The sequence below is a fragment of the Gadus chalcogrammus genome, chromosome 5 (genome assembly GCF_026213295.1).
Source record: "Gadus chalcogrammus isolate NIFS_2021 chromosome 5, NIFS_Gcha_1.0, whole genome shotgun sequence".
Lineage (NCBI taxonomy): Eukaryota > Metazoa > Chordata > Actinopteri > Gadiformes > Gadidae > Gadus > Gadus chalcogrammus.
Genome location: NC_079416.1, coordinates 23,807,737 through 23,827,244, shown reverse-complemented (window position 1 = coordinate 23,827,244; position 19,508 = coordinate 23,807,737). Strand labels below are relative to the sequence as shown.

Here is a 19,508-nt window from a genome sequence, read left to right as displayed (position 1 = left end):
ACGGCTCACCCGTCTGTTCCTGTAGGACTGAACGGCTCCTGGCCAACATCCACCTGCAGCTCCCAGCTCCAGACCCGCTCTGTTGAAGCCTCTGGGACTACAATCCGCTCCTGAACAAAAACAACTGTTCATAAATCATTTGGTACTCTGCAATCCTTGGAAATATTATGAAGCATGAGCTCGAATATAAAATGTTCAAATCCTGTATAATGATTAATTGTTGTACAAATGTGTATAGTTCTATTGATTACTTTTATAAAACATTTAATGAATTCTGGGAAACTACACAAGAAAAGTAAATGAATGCGGTTCTAACGCGGTTATATTAGTAAAGCAAGTCTTACCCAAAAAGTCAATAAATGGTGACCACATTTTATTATTATTAACCATTTAGTGCTTCACTAAATTCCTATAGCAAGTGGGAACGTTACTCTCCTTCATTGGTGATGTTCATGTTCCTCGATATCTTCCAATGGACTCGTTGTGAAATCCTTCTGGATCCTCTGCGTTGAAGTGCGTTGTTCAATTTCCAAGGAACGTGTCTAAAGGGCGCGATCTAAAATGGGTCGATGCTATTTGATAGGCCTCGACGAATCATAGCATTGGAACGGGTGATGCAGAAATACATATTCCTCAAAATCTTTGAGTAGTAGTCGTTCGTTCTTTTAGTGAGCATATACAGTCTTTAGTTCACTAACTTCCATCTTTGTTGTTGAAACACCTCTACATGTTGCGTATATCCAACCTCACATTAGATAGCCTAAAGGGTTGCTATTGGTCGGTCTATTTCGTACCGGGCAGAAAACGTTATATAACGGAGGGGCGCCTGACCGCATCTTTGAAGAGCGAATTATATACGAGGTCCGTCTAGTTCCGAAGCTATTGGTGAAATACGCAAAACGAATATTGAAATGTTAATTTTGGCATTTAATTTGCATCTACATTTTGCCAGTGAAGGAGTTTAGGTTTGCCAATCCGAGGTCTAAAAGGCAGTAAACATGTTCATTAAAATACAAATGCAAAGTCCACAGAACATACGCGAATAAAAACCACATTGCACACCAGCGGTCAACAGCAGCAGCAGCAGCAAGTGTATTGAAAGTAGAAAAGTAGTAAAGAGAAGAATAGAATTGGGAGAGTGGTGTGCAAGTCAGACACCGCATCTAACCCAGGACCACCTTGCAGATCACAAGCAGCAAACCTTCTACCACACCAACCAAACACACAACAGGCCCCCGGTCAGTATGGTCAGTCAGACAGGTTTCAGCAGAAGGGCTCAGTGGGGTTATGGGTTGAGCAAAAACAGACCCCTTTCTTCCTTCCACAAGTTTCCATCCTGGATTTTTCGGACATGTGGAGTCGGACATGTTTCAAGTTATCCGTGGATTCCTGAGGGCAGTGAAGTATCTGCAGAAGGTGACGTCCAGGTCCAGCGGTCTGCCGCATTGACCACGAGATCTTTAACCGAGTAGGACCGCCTCTGTTTGAGTAGGCCTACAACAGTTTGTGTTCAACAGCGTGGAGGTCCTCGTTTCCATCAGAGTTGCTGCAGTTCTTCCATGCTGCTTCCACAGTGAGCAGAGGACACTTCCCAGTGTGGTGGTCGGTGCTGTAGCTGTCCGCAGCGTTAGTCAGTCAGTCGATCCCATAGATAAACCACTCAACACAAACTACCACTTCCATCAGCAAATCCACATTAACCTCAAGCGGTAAAACATGTACAATAGAGGGGCGAGAACAGACGACAGGAGGAGATGGGGAGTGTAACATGTGCAGTGCTCAGAAGGAAGTACCCCGCGTTACTCACTGCGTGGGTCCCGGTGGCCGGGGGTCCATGTCGGTGGCCACGATGTCCGGATTGTTCAGCCCACGCAATCCAACACAAAATAAACGATTAACATCCGTCACGGTGGGGGCGCTTTATGAGGAGAGGCGGGGGAGACGCAGCTGAAATCAATTAAGAACTAGTGACCAGAAGAACGTGATTGGTTGTGAGCGAGAAGCTCGAGACGAGAGACGGCAAAGGCCTGCGTATTGGTTAGACTAGCATAAGTTCAGGCACTGACTGATATGACCATATCAACCGGTGTGCTGACTACTTGTACACAAGGAACCATTAGATTTTACTGTTTAGATTTAGAGAAAATGTCATTTGAAAAACGTACACATGCATATTCTCGCCTTTGCAAAATTGCATTATGTCAGCACTTTGAAGTGGGCTATAGACCGAATTTCACATAAGTTCAGGCACTGACTGATATGACCATACTAACTGTTGTACTGACTACTTGTACACAAGGGACCATTTGATTTTACTCTATAGATTTAGAGAAAATGTCATTTGAAAAACGAATTGAAATGTTCTAAAATAGGTACAATATTATAACCACGTTAATAAGGTTTGTAAGAAATCAAACCGTTGGGAAAACGGTTGAAAATGTAGCAAGTTATGGTTACTGACTGGCAAGGCAAGACTGGCAAGATGTCCGCAAGTGCGGACATTCTAGACGCCGCCGTAAGCCAGCTAGTGTTCTACACACGTAGGTGAAGGCTTTTATTTTGAAAACGTTGCGAGATACCACCCAAAGGCTGTTTAGAGTAAAGGCGCACGAAGATTTTGTGTGACGGCTGGTTTAACCGCGGATGAACGAATGGCGGCTCACTTGACCGCAGTCACGCCAGGTATCCACGGCACTATATATATTTACCATACGTTTGGAAAGTCCGGGATTCCCGCCTACAACAAATCAGTCACTAAATAACATATAATAAAAAGGGAGACTTCGTTCGTATACTGCTGTTTATTCTAGCCGAGCGGAAGAAGCAAAACTTCTTCACTCACCGTTATCTCATCTAACCCAACAAAAGAGGGAGGCGCCACCTAGTGGCGCTACATATTATAAACCTGACTGTTACAGTATGTTCAGCAAGGTTCGTGGGTGGTAAACCCCCCAGGTCTGAGGGGGAACGTGGACACTTACTATAGCCTGGTGAAGATGATCCGTCCTATGCCCAACATATCTTTTGTATTTAGAGGATTCAATTATAATAGAGAAAATTGAACAGCTTCCTTACAATGTGGCATCAGGGGTAACATTTAAATATACTTCATGTTAAGTTCTGATTGGATAATATCAACACTGAGGGGCACCCATAACACTATGTTACATGACACTTTGAACCGAACAAAGGTATCGATAAGAGTCAACTCATAACTCTACTCAGATAACATATGCCTTTGCCTCTACCACAGTGTCATATTTCAATGTTTCTCCTCCAACTCACTGCACAGAACTTGGAATCATTTGTTTGCATTCAACAAAGCAATGGCTCAACAAGAATACAAACTACTCGGTGATACTCTGTTCGCATACAAAGGGGCTGTTTTTCCAGTGGACGACACCACTAACCTAACGACGGAATATATTGACGATTTGCAACATTTTGAAGTCAGAGATGACGACGTTTACCTCGTTACCTTCCCCAAATCGGGTGAGTGTATTAGCTATACTTTTGTGCAGTGATAGGATGTTTTACTATTTCACAAACAGTAAATCTCTGCAAAAAAGTCTCTTAAGAGTTTTCAGGAAACAAAGCTGAGCGATCAGAGGTTCTTTGAAGTCAGAGGAGATTGGGATCGATATTTGAGTATTGACACTATTCTAATGGTTCGGTGGGATCCTCATGTTAATACGAGGCAATGTCATTGACCAATGATGCAACATATCTAATGTACATTTTTATATTTCTTTATTGTTGAGAATAGGACCTACCTTTAGTCGACATTTCGTTATATTCTCCCCATACCTTATAGAAAGGCAGTATAGTCTTTACAACATCCTTTACAACAAATGAAATGCCTTGGGTTAAAAGATGGAGACATTTCCCCCAACTTACCTTCTTCTTACCAAGGAAGGTAACTAAAGGTCATTGCTATAGGCCTGTCAAATAGATTCCATAAGATAAGACGGACAAAAGACATCTTCAAGATAACATCAGGCGTGCATTGCGACACATGTGGTTGAAGGCGAGTTGCTGCAATAGTGGTGGATGTAGAAAAGGCTTTTTTCTTGTTTTTTTCACTTTCGAGTTTAATTAGGATGATTCAGCCTCTGTACAACAAACAGCTAATGTTCATATTGCAGATGGTCTGCATAATGAAAGTAGAGCACACTTCTGGCGTCATTCTATGTATTGTGGTAATACCACAATAGCAAACACCAATGAATTATTTGGTGGTTAGGGACCGTATGGACCCAGAGAATCATCACCCTGATCTTTGAGGAGGACTTCCCCGAGCTGAAGGACACCGTCACCTTTGAGAGGATGCCCTGGCTGGAGTACCCGATGAAGGAGTGGCAGAGCTACGACACGCGCCGCTCCCCACGCCTCTTCTGCTCCCACCTGCAGGAGCCGCTGATGCCCAGGGGGCTGCTCAAGAAGAAGGCCAAGGTCAGTGAGAAGGCTGCGTGTGCACGGCCCACACAGCCAGCCACAGCCATGGTATAGGTCAGGGTTCAGACAAGAGCTCAGGAACTACATGGACCCCCACACAGGCTGCACTCACCAATCCAGGGTCATTCCCTCCCTCTTCAGGTCATTTATGTTTCCAGGAATCCAAAAGATGCAATGGTGTCCTACTTTCACTTTACAAAGTTCATGAAGAAGCTGGAGGACGCAGAACACTTCAACGAGATGCTCGACAACTTCATCAGTGGAAGGAGTGAGTGACTCACACAGACAGGGGTAGACTGGAGGAAGTGACCCAGTAGATTTTCTTATCTGTTGAACTTGTCTTTTTCTTTCCATCCCATCTTGTCTGTTTCATTTGTCATGGACCAGTGATTGGCGGCTGTTGGTTTGACCATGTTAAAGGATGGCACGCCAACCAGGACCAGTACAACATCCTGTTCCTCCGCTATGAAGACATGATCAAGGTGATCCCTCTGTGCCACAAGCCCAACAACACATCTGTATTCTAGCTCTCCTCTAACGACCTGCTCTCTGTGCTTAGGACCTGAGGTCTGTGGTCGTGCGTATTTGTGAATTTGTCGGCAAGAATCTTTCTGACGCCGCCATTGACTCCATCATCAAGAGGGTGACCTTCAACAACATGAAACAAGATGAGAAGGCCAACTATGAGTTCCTACCCGACGACGTCAAGGATAAGAGCCAGGGTGCCTTCCTGAGGAAAGGTAACGGTAGCCTGCAACAGGTCCTCATTGCTTTCACTGCGGTTAAATAAAACCGTTAGAGAGCTGGTATTTATGCTATGAAGAAGGCTCCCCTGATACTATGGTGGCAGTGTGTCTTCAGAACATTGAGGCCTTGGATCGATGAGGATCGAGACCCAGAAGTCACTGGCGTCCACGCAGCGATCATCCGTGATAGTCTAGTTGGGCATTTAGCATTTTTTTATTCCATTAGAAACAAAAGATGATAACGAGAAAATAGGACTGCTGGACCATGGATAAGTGCATGGATCATGTCAGTTTGACGAAACTGGCATCAGTACCACCAGCGCTATATGCAGGGTCAAATGCGGTAATTCAAAGGAGCATATTTGTGACTACAATCGAAATCTTGATTCACACAAAAAAAGCTTGACATTGTTTGCATTAAAGGTGACACTTCGGTAACCCATTTTTTTATATTTCCGTGTCAGGGACCATCGGTGACTGGAAGAACGCCCTGACAGTGGCACAGAGTGAGCGCTTCGACAGAGTCTACAACGAAAGAATGAAGGACCTGCAGCTGAACTTCACCTGGGACATCTCAGAGGTCCAGCAGTGACGTACGTCGCTTTATTTTCTTGGTTAGGCCGGCCTTTCCCGAAGCTTTTCCTGTTTCAATAAGGTTTTTTAATTGTTCTGCAAAAATAAAGTTTGACCTACATTCACATGTGGTTTTGAATATACCGAAAGAGAACCACTGGTTCAAGGCCAAAAATTAAACAGTACAACAGATTTGTCCACTGGAATGGCTGAGCAGATGTTGAACGTGTGTATTGGACTAATTAATCACTACCAATAAACCTATTCTTACATTGAACTAGTGAGTGTGTAATGTCTGGAGTTACATTTTGCTGACACAATTAAAGGTTGGGTATGGAATTCTCTTTCGGCCATTTTTGCAAAATTAGTTGAAATCCTTATCATAACCCACTTACAGCCACTAAAGTTAGGGGTACTGGCATAAAAATTAAACAAGTCAATCATCTGTGGAACGGGCAGGGCTCGAAAAACTCCAGCCAATGATTTCCAGAGCCACCGAGTTGCATTGGACAGTAAGTACGTCAATCAAACGGTCGTACTGCACTCCCCCTCCCCCCGCGCGTAACCCCTTCGTGCACGTACTCAAAGCTTGTGACCCAGAGCAAGCTTCTGTTTGTTGTTATCCTGCGGTAGCTACTGGAGCTAGCTAACTAGCTAATGGCTCGCTCTCACGCATCTGTGTTCACGCTCGTGCATGATTGCGCGTCCATGTACTTGGAATGGGTGGAGTCAGAGTCAGCGTTGAAGGAGAGGGGGTAGGACCATTTGAGTTGTGTGTTTTCAAAATCTGCTGGCGTTTCGCAAATCCCATACCCAACCTTTAAGGACAGTGTATGAGTGTATTGCAGATCAATCCCACGCTCCCTCTGCAAACCTTGGGTGATGACCTATCACACTTGCTAGACTTCTGATAATACTTCTGATCAACATAATACATACAAGGTACACTGAACATAAACAACACATACATTGATCATTAGTTCACATTACATTTCATTTATCTAAGTCCTGTTTCTCATGATCAAATAGACAATAGAAATGGGTCCCAGAGTGGTGTTTGTGTTATTTATTCATAAAAGTCTATATATTTTGATAAAATACACTTTGTTTACAAGTGCTGATTACTATATTACATTCACCTGTGTTTTAAATTGAAACTTTAAAACAGTCCATCAACAGCAGAAATGATTATGGCCAGAAAGGAACTTATAATCTTATGATATTTTACAAAAACAATTTTTCCAAAATGTTTCTTACCACAAAACTTCAATTGACCAGTTTTACACACACACTTACACACACACACACACACACAGACAGACACACACACAGACACACACAAAGAAACAATGAAGGGAAAGGCAACGGCATATTGTCTAATTTAAATTTCTATGCTCCACAAAGTTGAAGGTCTCAGCTGCCTTAAGATGCTGCTGTCATCTCATGTCATCTCATTTATTTTCACTTATTTATAGATCAATGAACTACTGAGCACATAAGTGGTACATTATCTGCTATCAAAATAAAAGTCCCAACGATGTTTGGCCAACTATATGCCCAGACAGTTTGGGAGTCCAAATAATAATTGTTATCAATGTGGTTCCAAACATTAATTGAACTACTCTTGATATATTGAAACGAGATGGGATTGTATAAGATAGCTAAATATAATTTTAACAGATCTCAGTCTCTCTTAATATCAAAATGGAGTAAAATTGACCTGATGAATGTGCTCAGCTCAAGAGGGGCTCAAAAGGGTTTAATATAAACATATATTTGTATTTTACAAGGTAATTCCTCCATATTGTATCAATGATGCAGCCAGAACATAGAGCACTCAATACAAACGTTAGACAACTTCTCTATGGCAGAGAAAATGATATAGAAAAACAGGTCCTGCGGCATAGATATATAATATATAGATATTAGTGCTGTCAGCCTGTCAGTTAAACGCGTTATTAACGGCGCAAACTTTTTTTTTTTTTTCTTTGGCTCAAAACAAAGAAGCAGTAGCCTGACTGCTATGTTCAAGGCAGTATGTTTGTATGTTCATCGTTTAATTGCACTATAGGCTTTTTTTTTGTATCGTCCTGTTTTGATCAGTATATGCCAATGTTGTTATCAATAAAAAACATTTGCACAAGGCAAGCCGATGCACTTCTCCATGTTGATAAGAGCATTCAAATGAGAACAATTAATGTGACAAAAAAATCAAGGGATATTTAGCATAGAAAAAAGAATCGCGATTAATCGTGAGTTAACTATGGCATTAATGCGATTAATCGTGATTAAATATTTTAATCGCTTGACAGCACTAATAGATATATAATATATACTTGGGCAATTTGAAAAAGCAAAAACAGTTGCTCTCTTCATGGTGGTTTGTCCACAAGACCGACATCCCAGGAATAACCAACAGCTGATATTCATATATAGTACATACCCTGTGAATAAAAAAAAAAGCAAATAGATTTTCTATCCAAATATATTAATTAAAATATATTAACTTTGTTTAGCTAGTGAGAGGTTGAAAACAAGCTCTAATCGTGTTTTCTTAAGGTGACTTTGGCATGTTACCATGGAAGTAATATATGTTTAATCATCTGCTTCGTACCTCGAACTACTGAAAAATAGAACATATATTATTTTTCAATTAAGACGCGTAAACACACACACACACACACACACACACACACACACACACACACACACACACACACACACACACACACACACACACACACACACACACACACACACACACACACACACACACACACACACACACCTGCTTCCATAACAAATTATTTTTACAATTACCTTATTTCCAATAATGGCGTGTTGCCCAGAATATTTGATGGGTGTTATTAAGAAATGATTGTACAAGCTTTTTGGATTTTTGTATCTTTTAACGGGACAACTGATTTTTTGTTGGGATGTAGACAATTTCAGCAGCTTTGACCAAAATGCCTCTAAAATGAATTGCCTTCCTTTAAAGTGTATTTGAAGCGGGTCTTTGAGTACCTCTTCCTTGTTACGTACACTCTATGATACGGCCTCTCTCTCTCTCTCTCTCTCCCTCTTTCTCCACAGCACTCAGTCATTCATAAATTCAGTCATAAAACCTGGCATTTACGAAGCAAGGTGTACTACAGGAGTATTACAACGTTAGGAATATAAATCGGCAAATATTTACAGTGCAAAAGTAAAAAGACAATAAACCCATTGATTTTCTCTCCGTACAGTGAGTGTTTAAACTGTCCCTCCCAGCTAGAAATCTCTCTCCGTTAAAAAAATAAATAAAAATTGAGAAGCAATGAGAAGCGATGCATTGTGGGGAACGATATTTACAAGCCTGTCTGTGACCTCGGAGACAAACTGAAGAACCAACCAGAGTGGCTCTTCTGCTGGGCGTCTTTGCTCCTGTGGACCCCCAGAACAGCTGCTGGACCCCAGCTCAGAGTGACGCGCTGTACATTGAAGGCGCAGCTGTTGTGATTGTGTTTCTCGACTCAATGCATTGTGAGGAACTGTTGCTTCCTGTAACTGTTTCTAAGAAATAAGGTTAAGTGCGAAGGGGGCTTGGTGTAATGGGGGTACGTGTTTTTGATTTCTCCTTTTGTTAAAAGTATCGTTGAAAAAAATGATGTTATAGATTTGAGGAAGTATCGAAGTATAGCTGCTATATATCTGTTTTTGTAAAATCTGAGTGCTATATTTACTGCACGCGGCGTACAGTGCTGTTCTCTAAAACAGATTGGGAGAGTTCTCATTCCCTGCCTGGTCGTCTACTATGAACCATTATGTTTGCCCTTTTTTTCAATCCATTCAGGCCGCACGATAAAAAGTGTTTGTCTACCACACATAACGTCATTGTATTCTACAAAAATAACAAGAATATTATATTTTCCCTCCTTGTTCTCTTTTAAAAACTATACTTATGTCTCTTTAAAAATATATATATACCACACTAACCCTAGCCAAGTGCAAACATTGCCAGATTGCACTCAGGGGACATATTCCTCCCAGATCTGCTGATTGAACCAAAGGGCGGCCGCAGCCCCACCGGGCTGCCTCACCGCGGGCCGCCTCACCGCGGGCCCTCCAGGGCCGTCTCCACCCTCCTACGGGCCCCTGGGCGCTCACTGGGGCCCCCAGGGCGCTCACTGGGGCCCGACCCGTTTCAAAGGACGTCTCAGTTTCTCCAACCAACTCTCGATTGGAAGCAAACCGAAGGAACGCGTATCGACCGATGAGGAGGAGGAAGGGGCCGACGATGAAGACTGCGGGCTCAGCGCACCACCAGGCACGCGACGCACAGCTTGGAGGGCCCGATGCAGTCGTCGTGGCAGAAGGCTCCGCAGCCCTTGCACATGATCATGGCCTTGAGGCGGCAGTAGCACCTGGACTGCACCTCCTCCAGGCCCCCCCCCTCCATGAAGCTCTGCTCGGTCGAGGGCTCCCCGGGGGGGCCGGGGGCCAGGGTGTGGCCCGCGGGGATGGTGGTGACCGTCACCGAGAACGACATCACGCTGCCGTGGACCCCCCCGCCGCCCGACCGCTCCGACGGCGGGGGGGGGGACGCGCCGACGGTGCCGCCGTAGGGCGACCCCAGCGCCGCGTCCTGGTCCCGGTGGGCGGGGCTCCTCTGCGTCTGGGCGGCGCTCGGCCGCTGGCTGAGGTCCGGGGCCGTGGGGCGCGGCTCCGGGCTCCCCTGACGGCCGTCGCCGCGCTGGAGGCTCCTCTGGTCCGCCCGAGAGCAGGGGCTGCGCGCCGCGGCTCCGGCCTCGGGCGCGGCTCCGGCCCCGGGCGCGGCTCCGGCCCCGGGCGCGGCTCCGGCCTCGGGCGCGGCTCCGGCCCCGGGAGGGGCCGGCTCGGCGCTGGCCTCCTGGCCCGGCGGTCCGCAACCTCGCCGGCCGGCCTCGCTCTTGGCCATTCCGCGGTGCTGGGCGCCGGTGGGTTCCTGTTGCCTGGCGACGGAGCATCCCTGCTGCTCCTCCTTAAGGCCGGCCGTCGGGGGCGGGAGGTCTTCGTCCTTCCCGTCCTGCGGTGTGTCCGCCACCCCCCGCAGCGGGGCTCCGGCGGCGGGGGGCCGGCGCGGGCCGCTCTGGGGGCCGCGGCCGTACGTGGCCACGTTGAGGAGGTAGTGCCCCGTCATGGCCGGCCGCGCCGTCCTCCTGCGGAGGCAGCCCACGGAGAAGCGGGGCCGCGGCAGGCCGTCCCCGGGCTGCGGGGGGGGGCGGTGGGCGGGCGGGGGGCCCCCCCCCCGGTCCTCCGGGCGGGGGGGCCCCCGCCCGCCCACCGCCCCCCCCCGCTGGGACGCCTTCCTCTGCATCAGCGCCTGCAGGATCTGCTCCTGCGTCTCCCGGTCGGGGGCGTCGCCATGGAGACGCTGATCGGGGACGGCCCCCCGGCGGGGGGGGGGGCCCGCCGGGTGCCACGCCTTGCCCTTGCTCCCGGCGTGGGGCCGGGGGAGGATCTGCTCGATGGGGACCTCCTTCCCCTGGAGGAGCTGCGTGACCAGCGGGTTGTTGGCGGGGGTGCAGGAGCTGACCCGGGGCCCCGGACCGCTGGAGGGGCCGGGCTGCTCCGCCGCCCCCTTCCTGCCCCGTGGGGACCCCTCGGGGGGCTTCTGGAGGCAGTGGGGGCCCGGAGCCGCGGGACCCCTCTCTCTGGGGGGCGGGACCTCCCCGGGGAGGGCCGTCCCGTGGCGGGGGGCGGGCGCCGTGGGCCGCGGGGCCGGGTGGGGAGAGGGTGGACTGAGAGGGGGCGCTTTGGGGGTTTTCTCACCGCTAACACTCGCTCCGGCTCCCAGCCCCGCCCCCCCGGGCGCCGCCCCCGCCCCCCCGGGCGCCGGCCCCGCCCCTGAGGCCGCTGCCGCCGCCGCCGCCGCTGCGGAGCGCTGCGCCCGGGCCAGCTGGGCCTTGGCCTTGATGTCGGCCAGCGTGCGCGCCCCGGGACGGCCCGGGCTGCCCAGGGGGGGCGGGGGGGGGCGGGGGGACCCCGGGCCGGGGGAGACGGGGGAGACGGGGGAGACGGGCACAGGCAGGATCCGGGACACGGGAATCTGAAACGGACGCAAACAGACGGAGCGTTAAACCCTAGCTGGACAGCAGGACCCCCCCCCCGGTGAACGGAGACCTCCTGGGGGGCTCCCTGCTGCTGAGGACCCCCCCCGGTGAACGGAGACCTCCTGGGGGGCTCCCTGCTGCTGAGGACCCCCCCCGGTGAACGGAGACCTCCTGGAGGGCTCCCTGCTGCTGAGGACCCCCCCCCCCCCCCGGTGAACGGAGACCTCCTGGGGGGCTCCCTGCTGCTGAGGACCCCCCCCGGTGAACGGAGACCTCCTGGGGGGCTCTCTGCTGCTGAGGACCCCCCCCCCCCACCCGAGGACCCACCTTGAGCGGCGGAACCTTCTGGTGCGCCATCGAAGACGGCCTGGAGGGGCTCGCCGTGGACGACGCCCTCGGAGAGGGGGAGGAGCCTGCTGGAGAGGGGGAGGGGCCTGCTGGAGAGGGGGAGGGGCCTGCTGGAGAGGGGGTGGGGTCTGCTGGAGAGGGGGTGTGGCCTGCTGGAGAGGGGGTGTGGCCTGCTGGAGAGGAGGAGGGGCCTTCTGTAGAGGGGGAGGGGCCTGCGGGAGAGGGGGAGGGGCCTACTGGAGAGGGGGCGGGGCCTACTGGAGAGGGGGCGGGGCCTGCTGGGGAGGAGCCTGCTGGAGAGGGGGCGGGGCCTGCTGGAGAGGTGGAGCAGGCTACTGGAGAGGGGGAGGAGCCTGCTGGAGAGGGGCCTGCTGGAGAAGGGGCGGGGCCTGCTGGAGAGGGGGCGGGGCCTGCTGGAGAGGGGGCGGGGCCTGCTGCAGCGGGAGAGGAGGTTCGGGGTCTTTTCTCGGGGGTCTTCTCCCCCTCTGGCTCATTGGGGGACTTCCTTTTCCCCGGTTCTGGGGCCCCAGGGGGATTGGTACGGAGGGGCCCTGCGGGCTGACCGGGGTGCCCCGCCGCCTCTGGGGGGGCCCTGGGGGGTCGGGGGCTGCTCTTGTCGGGGGGCTCGGGGGCGGCCGCTCTCTCCTCTGGCCCCTCCCCCAGGGCCCGCTCCGCCACCAGAGGCTTCAGACCGTCCTCTGCCGGCCTCGGACCCGGCAGTACGGCCGACTCCCCCGGCGACGCGGGCGGGGCCGAGGGCGGGGCCGAGGGCGGGGCCAAGCGGCTGAGGCGGCGGTCCTCCGCGTGACGCGCCCGCCGCGTCCGCATGGGCGACATGACTGGCGGCGGTCTGCTGGCCAGCGGGGGTCTGGGAGACTGGTCTGGGGGTCTGGTCGGGACAGGACAGGGACTGCTGTCCTCGGGGCCCCGGGCCCCCACTGCTCTGTCCTCGGGGCCCCGAGCCCCCACTGCTCTGTCCTCGGGGCCCCGGGCCCCCACTGCTCTGTCCTCGGGGCCCCGGGCCCCCACTGCTCTGTCCTCGGGGCCCCGGGGCTCAGCTGCTTGGGCCACAGGTCCTTCAGAGGAGCGCTGGTGATGAGGAGGAGGAGGAGGAGGAAGAGGAGGGCAGGGCGGCCGGTCCTGATCAGACTCCATCAGCTCCCTCTGCGCCTCCTCGTAGCTCAGCCCGGAGCTGCACGGCAGGAGGGGGGAGGGGGGGAGAGGAGGGAGAGGGGGGAGAGGGAGGGGGGGAGAGGAGGGGATAGGGGGGAAAGGGGGGGAGGGGGGAGAGGGGGAGAGGAGGGGAGGAGGGGAGGGGGGAGAGAGGGAAGAGGAGGGGAGAGGGGGGAGAGGGAAAGAGGGGGGGAGAGGGGGGAGGGGGGAGAGGAGGGATAGGGGGGAGAGGGGGGAGGGGATATGTAGAGATGAATGCATAAAGGAACAATTTGGAGAACTTGTAGGCAGGAGGCCGGAGAACGTTTCTAATCCTGCGGAGGAGAACTCACTTCTCTCCATAGTAGTTCTCAAAGAAGGCCTCCTTCCAACGCTCCACCTTCTTCTCCTTCTCAATCTCCTGCCTCATCCGGAGCTGCAGCTCGGGAGTGAACTCACCTGGAAACAGATCAGGAACCACCCCGAGATCAGGAACCACCCCCGAGATCAGGAACCACCCCAGAGATCAGGAACCACCCCAGAGATCAGGAACCACCCCCGAGATCAGGAACCACCCCAGAGATCAGGAACCACCCCCGAGATCAGGAACCACCCCCGAGATCAGGAACCACCCCAGAGATCAGGAACCACCCCGAGATCAGGAACCACCCCAGAGATCAGGAACCACCCCCGAGATCAGGAACCACCCCAGAGATCAGGAACCACCCCAGAGATCAGGAACCACCCCAGAGATCAGGAACCACCCCAGAGATCAGGAACCACCCCAGAGATCAGGAACCACCCCAGAGATCAGGAACCACCCCAGAGATCAGGAACCACCCCAGAGATCAGGAACCCTCCTAGTGTGGTCCAGGGGACCCACCCTCAGTGTGGTTAAGGGGGACCCCCTCAGTGTGGTTAAGGGGGACACCCTCAGTGTGGTTAAGGGGGACACCCTCAGTGTGGTTAAGGGGGACCACCCTCAGTGTGGTTAAGGGGGACCACCCTCAGTGTGGTTAAGGGGGACCACCCTCAGTATGGTTAAGGGGGACCACCTTCAGTGTGGTTAAGGGGGACCACCCTCAGTGTGGTTCAGGGGGACCACCCTCAGTGTGGTTAATGGGGACCACCCTCAGTGTGGTTAATGGGGACCACCCTCAGTGTGGTTAAGGGGGACCACCCTCAGTGTGGTTCAGGGGGACCACCCTCAGTGTGGTTAATGGGGACCACCCTCAGTGTGGTTAAGGGGGACCACCCTCAGTGTGGTTAAGGGGGACCACCCTCTGTGTGGTTAAGGGGGACCACCCTCAGTGTGGTTAACGGGGACCGCCTTCAGTGTGGTTAATGGGGACCACCCTCAGTGGGGTTAAGGGGGACCACCCTTAGTGTGGTTAAGGGGGACCACCCTCAGTGTGGTTAAGGGGGACCACCCTCAGTTTGGTTAAGGGGGACCACCCTCAGTGTGGTTAACGGGGACCACCTTTAGTGTGGTTAATGGGGACCACCCTCAGTGGGGTTAAGGGGGACCACCCTCAGTGTGGTTAACGGGGACCACCCTCAGTGTGGTTAACGGGGACCACCCTCAGTGTGGTTAATGGGGACCACCCTCAGTGGGGTTAAGGGGGACCCACCCTCAGACAGACGCTCCTTCCAGGACTGGGCCGCCGAGGCGAAGAACTCGTTGTTGAGTGCCGAGCCGGTGACCTTCAGGAGGCCGTCCAGACACGCCTGGGGAGGGAAGAAGGCTGGTTGTCATGGTCACCATCGTCGGGCCGATCGCCAGCGGCATCACCCCAAAACAAAATTAAAATTACTTTTTTCGATACCAGTGTTTAATTACTTCTTGGATAATTCTATACAGGCTATTGTTTACCCACTATTGTTTACGGAACCATTTCTTGAAAAAGACTGTGGATTATTGTTTATGGATCAACAGTAAAGTGAGGCCATCCACCAATCCATCCAAATCATTTTTCTCTGTGAATCCTTTTTATCCTGGTGTACTTTGCGCCTGGCTCAATAGCCCCACCTGCTGGTCGACCGCAGGCAGCAGCTTGAGCAGCCTCTGCTGGCAGGAGGGGGGTAGCACGGACAGGGTGTGCTTGTTGATGATGGCCCGCAGGTTGGTGTTCACCAGGATGGAGTCGGGCGTCTCCACATCTATTTCACACTTGGTGCGCTTGAGTTGCCCTGGGATGCAAAACAAACACACGGACGGGTCTGGGCTGGGATAATACGACGCTGTGCTGCACAGGAGGTGGACGTGTCTCCTCAGTGTTGTGTGTTAGTTGAGACAGTCAGCAGAGGCTTCAGTCCGATGTGACTTCATTAAAACATTTGTACCGAACGTGGAACTGAGGAGCAGGTAGGGGGCGGGGCTGTCTGGCCCAAGGAGGACTACAGGCACACCTTGGGGTTTGAACCCAGGCCCTGTGAGGCGCTCTCCTGACAGGTTCACTCACGTGGGCTGAGCCGGCTGCCTCGCTGCGCCATGGTCCTGGGTCCTGGGCCGAGACACAGGTCTGTGGACGGAGGGGGAGGACAGTGACGTGAGAGCCCTGATGGGGACCCCTCATATCTGTTAGGAGAGGCTCCTCTGCCCACCTCACCTCATACAAAGACCTCAGAGTATTATGAGTACTACTCAGAGTAGTATGGTTATTTAGCATGCATAATAAACGATACGGCCGATTTTGCATGTTTATGCTTTATGATAGAGTGAGAAGGACAGGAAGGTCTGGGAGAGAGAGGGAGGACATGCAGCAGAGGAACAGGGGCGGGAATCTAACCCTGGTCGCTGCGGTCAGGACTAAGCCTTAATGGTACGCGCTCTCTCTCTCCTCTCGCCCCTCTCATATCTTCAGCTAGCCGACCAGCCGAGCTGTCAGACTGGTTGAAGGTAGCAGAGTGCGGGAGGACGAGGTGCAGGTTGATCAGGGGCTCAGCGAGCCGACCAGCCGAGCTGTCAGAATGGTTGAAGGTAGCAGAGTGCGGGAGGACGAGGTGCAGGTTGATCAGGGGCTCACCGGTCTGGGGGGAGATGTTGTCGGCCGTGTCTTTGACCGTCTTCAGGATGAGTCGCTGGCCGGAGGCCACGCCCCCCTGGCGCCGCTGGCTGGAGGCCACGCCCCCCTGGCGCCGCTGGCTCCTCTGCTGCTTCAGGGCCTGACCGGGCAGAGCAATAGTTCAACAAACAACAACAACCACAGATACAGCAACACCATCACACACGTATGGGCCCGCCCACTCGCACGCCCACCAGCCCTTATCCTCCATGATGGAGTAAAGAAGAGCACGTTTTCTTTCTCAAGTAGCCCTCCTGTTGCAAAGAGGAGCGCGTTACATAAGGCCGTCACGCTCTCCCTGGGGTAGTACGCGTCTGTGGTGGGAACCTCGATGGATCACCTTGGAAACTGAACAATAATGGGACGATCATCAAGGAACCGTTCCAGAAGAAGTCGAAAAACGTTTCCGTTCAGCAATTGAATGTTAAGGTGCGGCCACACCAGACGCGTATCTCGCGTACTTCGCGTCTAAAATCGCCATTTTTTCCATAGGGAACCATTGGTTTAATACGCGTATTACGCGTGAAACGCGTAATACGCGTATAAGCAACATTGTACGCGCGTATAGCGCGTATGTGGCGCGTATATTTACGCGCTATACGCGCGTATATCGCGTACATTTCAAGAGTTCAAAAAATTTAACTTTTTACGCGAAGTACGCGAGATACGCGTCTGACGATTAGCCGCGTTGCCCAATCAGCGTTGAGCTTGACCCGACGTCACTGGCAGAGAGTAGTGAGCTTGGACAGAAGCATACGGCCGACATCTTTCTTTATTCTGTGTGGAAATAGTAACATAGTTACGCCATTAAATGCTTTTATGGAAACATTTCTAGCGAGAAATGTGCATTTTACTTTCATAATGTTCGCTCGGTGAATGTGAAGGATGTTTGGTTTGATAGTTATGACGAAGAGGGAACGCTCCGTTCACTTGCATGGACAGAGTCTCTGGTTACTAAGCAACCTCAACGTCTTGGCGGACTATATATCTGCTGATCAACACTACGAATGCTGGAAACACACCAGACACACCATGTGAAGTTATTTAACCCGATTATTGTTATTTATATCCGAGATTATTTAATCTAACCCGATCTAAACTCTATCACCCAAACACAGTGGCGTTTGGGTTTCCTACCTCGGACTCCAGCGCAGCTTATCCTGGGGCAACACACACACACACACACACACACACACACACACACACACACACACACACACACACACACACACACACACACACACACACACACACACACACACACACACACACACACACACAGCCACGGCCGACAACTTTCTTTATTCTGGGTGGAAATAGGAACATAACATAACATTTGGTTTGATAGTTATGACGAAGAGGGAACGCTCCGTTCACTTGCATGGACATTGGACTCATCTAGGCGAGTGACGTATGCGCGTATGGCGCGTATTGCGCGTATGTGACCATTTTTGACACAAAATGGTCAAGCAACATTTTACGCGCGTATCTCGCGTAAAAATTACGCGAGATACGCGTCTGGTGTGGCCGCACCTTTAGATCCATATAAGAACTTCCAATGCTCTCTCTCTCTGCTTGTCTCTCTCTCTCTCTCTCTCTCTCTCTCTCTCTCTCTCTCTCTCTCTCTCTCTCTCTCTCTCTCTCTCTCTCTCTCTCTCTCTCTCTCTCTCTCTCTCTCTCTCTCTCTCTCTCTCGCTCTCTCTCTCTCTCTCTCTCTCTAAACTGCCATGTAACCATGGGTTTTTGCGGCCTTATAAAAATAATTAAATTGGTCTTACGAGGCATTGAATCCCACCGCCACACAGATGGAGTGAATTAGGATCCGTGCAATCAAGTGAAATGTGATTAAGACACAAATGGTGTCGGGCGGTCCCCCCCCCTCTTCTGCTCCCTCGTTATTTTCCACTTGAACCATAACTAGCAACGACACGTTAACAAAGAGAGGCCTGACAAGCTGCCTCGTTGGAGGCCGAGGGAAGCTAAGACCGACAGCAGTGGTGTTCATGAAGCCAGGGCGCTTGGTCTAGTGTTGGGGGGTGCGGTCAGGACTCTATCCCACGGTGGCGCCGTGCGTGTGTATATGTGCGTGCATGCGTGTGTCGTAGTATTGTGGTTGCACTGTTCCATGTCAGCGCTGACAGCAGCCTGAGGGCCAGGCGTCCCACTGAACGTCAGAACCCGCTGATGAGCCCCGGAGCTTCCCTCCGTGCAGGGGCCTACCTGCTTCAGAGCCTTCTTGCCGTGTTTCTGCGAGGGGGAGATGAGTTTGGCGGCGGGCACCAGAGGGGAGGAGCAGCGGGGCTGGGGGGAGGAGGGCGGCAGCGGCTCCAGCTTGGTAGGAACTGAAAAACATCAAACCAACAACAACCAGATGAGTCCATGAACACGGTACCGGGACGCCCACGCTGAGGCCGTCCACACAGCGCCACCCGGCCTTTGTTTTGAGGGAACCTAAAACCCCCCATCCTCGCACAAATCCGTAGATTACATTACAGTGGACTGAAGGCCTGCGGACAGCGAGTCCACTTCCTATACGACTGAGACCCTACTCACACATCGTGGCGCCGCCAAAGCTGTCTTTAGGCTTTCCTCTGTCCTTCCTCCTGCATTGGCCTCTCTCTGCTGGTCGACACTGTTTGTTCATTTAAACTAAAGTTGTGGAGGACGAGCCAACACAAACCACGTCGGCGGAGAGCCTCGCTGATCTCTGCTGCAGGCAGGGCTGATCGTGTGGCGCTGGCTGCTTCGTCACACGGTTTCACACTCGTTATGAGGAAGTGGTTGCTGGTCACACTCTTCCTGTTCCAACAGTCTGCATGTCAGCTTCAAGTCAAACAAGCGGAATTAAGAACTCAGTGGACGACGGACTCTGAGCACAATGATGTGACGAGGATTAAAGCCAAGCATCAGTTTGGTTGGTGAGGAAGATCTGGTTTCACGGCCGGTGAAGAACGCCACCAGGTATGAGGCTCCCAGTAGACACACAGGTTATCTTCACACACGGCCCGGGGGGGAACTCTTCTGTCGACTCACCATGTAACAATTACAAGGGTTGGTCTGGTATTGAGGCCAAGCAACACGGCTTTGCGAACATAACA

At 52.0% G+C, this 19,508-nt stretch overlaps 2 protein-coding genes across 4 annotated transcripts in view; one reads left to right on the top strand and one right to left on the bottom strand.

The window, feature by feature from the left end:
• Window positions 1–1,374: 1,374 nt before the first annotated feature.
• asxl2 (ASXL transcriptional regulator 2) overlaps window positions 1,375–19,508 on the bottom strand; it is a 22,638-nt gene continuing 4,504 nt past the window's right edge. Inside the window, exons 5-15 of the mRNA XM_056589823.1 lie at window positions 18,631–18,752; window positions 16,372–16,510; window positions 15,808–15,867; window positions 15,375–15,535; window positions 14,977–15,073; window positions 13,699–13,804; window positions 12,757–13,385; window positions 12,173–12,258; window positions 11,816–11,841; window positions 1,808–11,533; window positions 1,375–1,609 (exon numbers count right to left, since the gene is read on the bottom strand). Of these exons, the coding sequence (XP_056445798.1) occupies window positions 10,066–11,533; window positions 11,816–11,841; window positions 12,173–12,258; window positions 12,757–13,385; window positions 13,699–13,804; window positions 14,977–15,073; window positions 15,375–15,535; window positions 15,808–15,867; window positions 16,372–16,510; window positions 18,631–18,752 (2,894 nt within the window). The 3' untranslated portion in view covers window positions 1,375–1,609; window positions 1,808–10,065. The remainder of the gene's footprint in view (window positions 1,610–1,807; window positions 11,534–11,815; window positions 11,842–12,172; window positions 12,259–12,756; window positions 13,386–13,698; window positions 13,805–14,976; window positions 15,074–15,374; window positions 15,536–15,807; window positions 15,868–16,371; window positions 16,511–18,630; window positions 18,753–19,508) is intronic.
• LOC130382230 (amine sulfotransferase-like) lies at window positions 2,637–6,074 on the top strand. Of its 3 annotated transcripts, none has more exons than XM_056589849.1 (7): window positions 2,637–2,682; window positions 3,379–3,492; window positions 4,244–4,452; window positions 4,597–4,723; window positions 4,843–4,937; window positions 5,015–5,195; window positions 5,666–6,074. In XM_056589849.1, the coding sequence occupies exons 1-7, from the start codon at window positions 2,652–2,654 to the stop codon at window positions 5,791–5,793; spliced, it is 885 nt and encodes a 294-aa protein (XP_056445824.1). In that variant the 5' UTR covers window positions 2,637–2,651; the 3' UTR covers window positions 5,794–6,074. The 3 variants fall into 3 exon arrangements, with proteins under 3 accessions (XP_056445824.1, XP_056445822.1, XP_056445823.1); XM_056589848.1 differs by lacking the exon at window positions 2,637–2,682 and adding an exon at window positions 3,104–3,191 and having other exon boundaries at window positions 3,293–3,492; XM_056589847.1 differs by lacking the exon at window positions 2,637–2,682 and having other exon boundaries at window positions 2,898–3,492.

Excerpts from the sequence above, each read along its gene's own strand:
- LOC130382230 (XM_056589847.1), top strand. The coding sequence starts at position 3,327 with ATGGCTCAACAAGAATACAAACTACTCGGTGATACTCTGTTCGCATAC. Across the intron at positions 4,938-5,014 it reads GCTATGAAGACATGATCAAG|GACCTGAGGTCTGTGGTCGT; the intron begins GTGATCCCTCTG and ends CTCTGTGCTTAG. Across the intron at positions 5,196-5,665 it reads GGGTGCCTTCCTGAGGAAAG|GGACCATCGGTGACTGGAAG; the intron begins GTAACGGTAGCC and ends TTTCCGTGTCAG.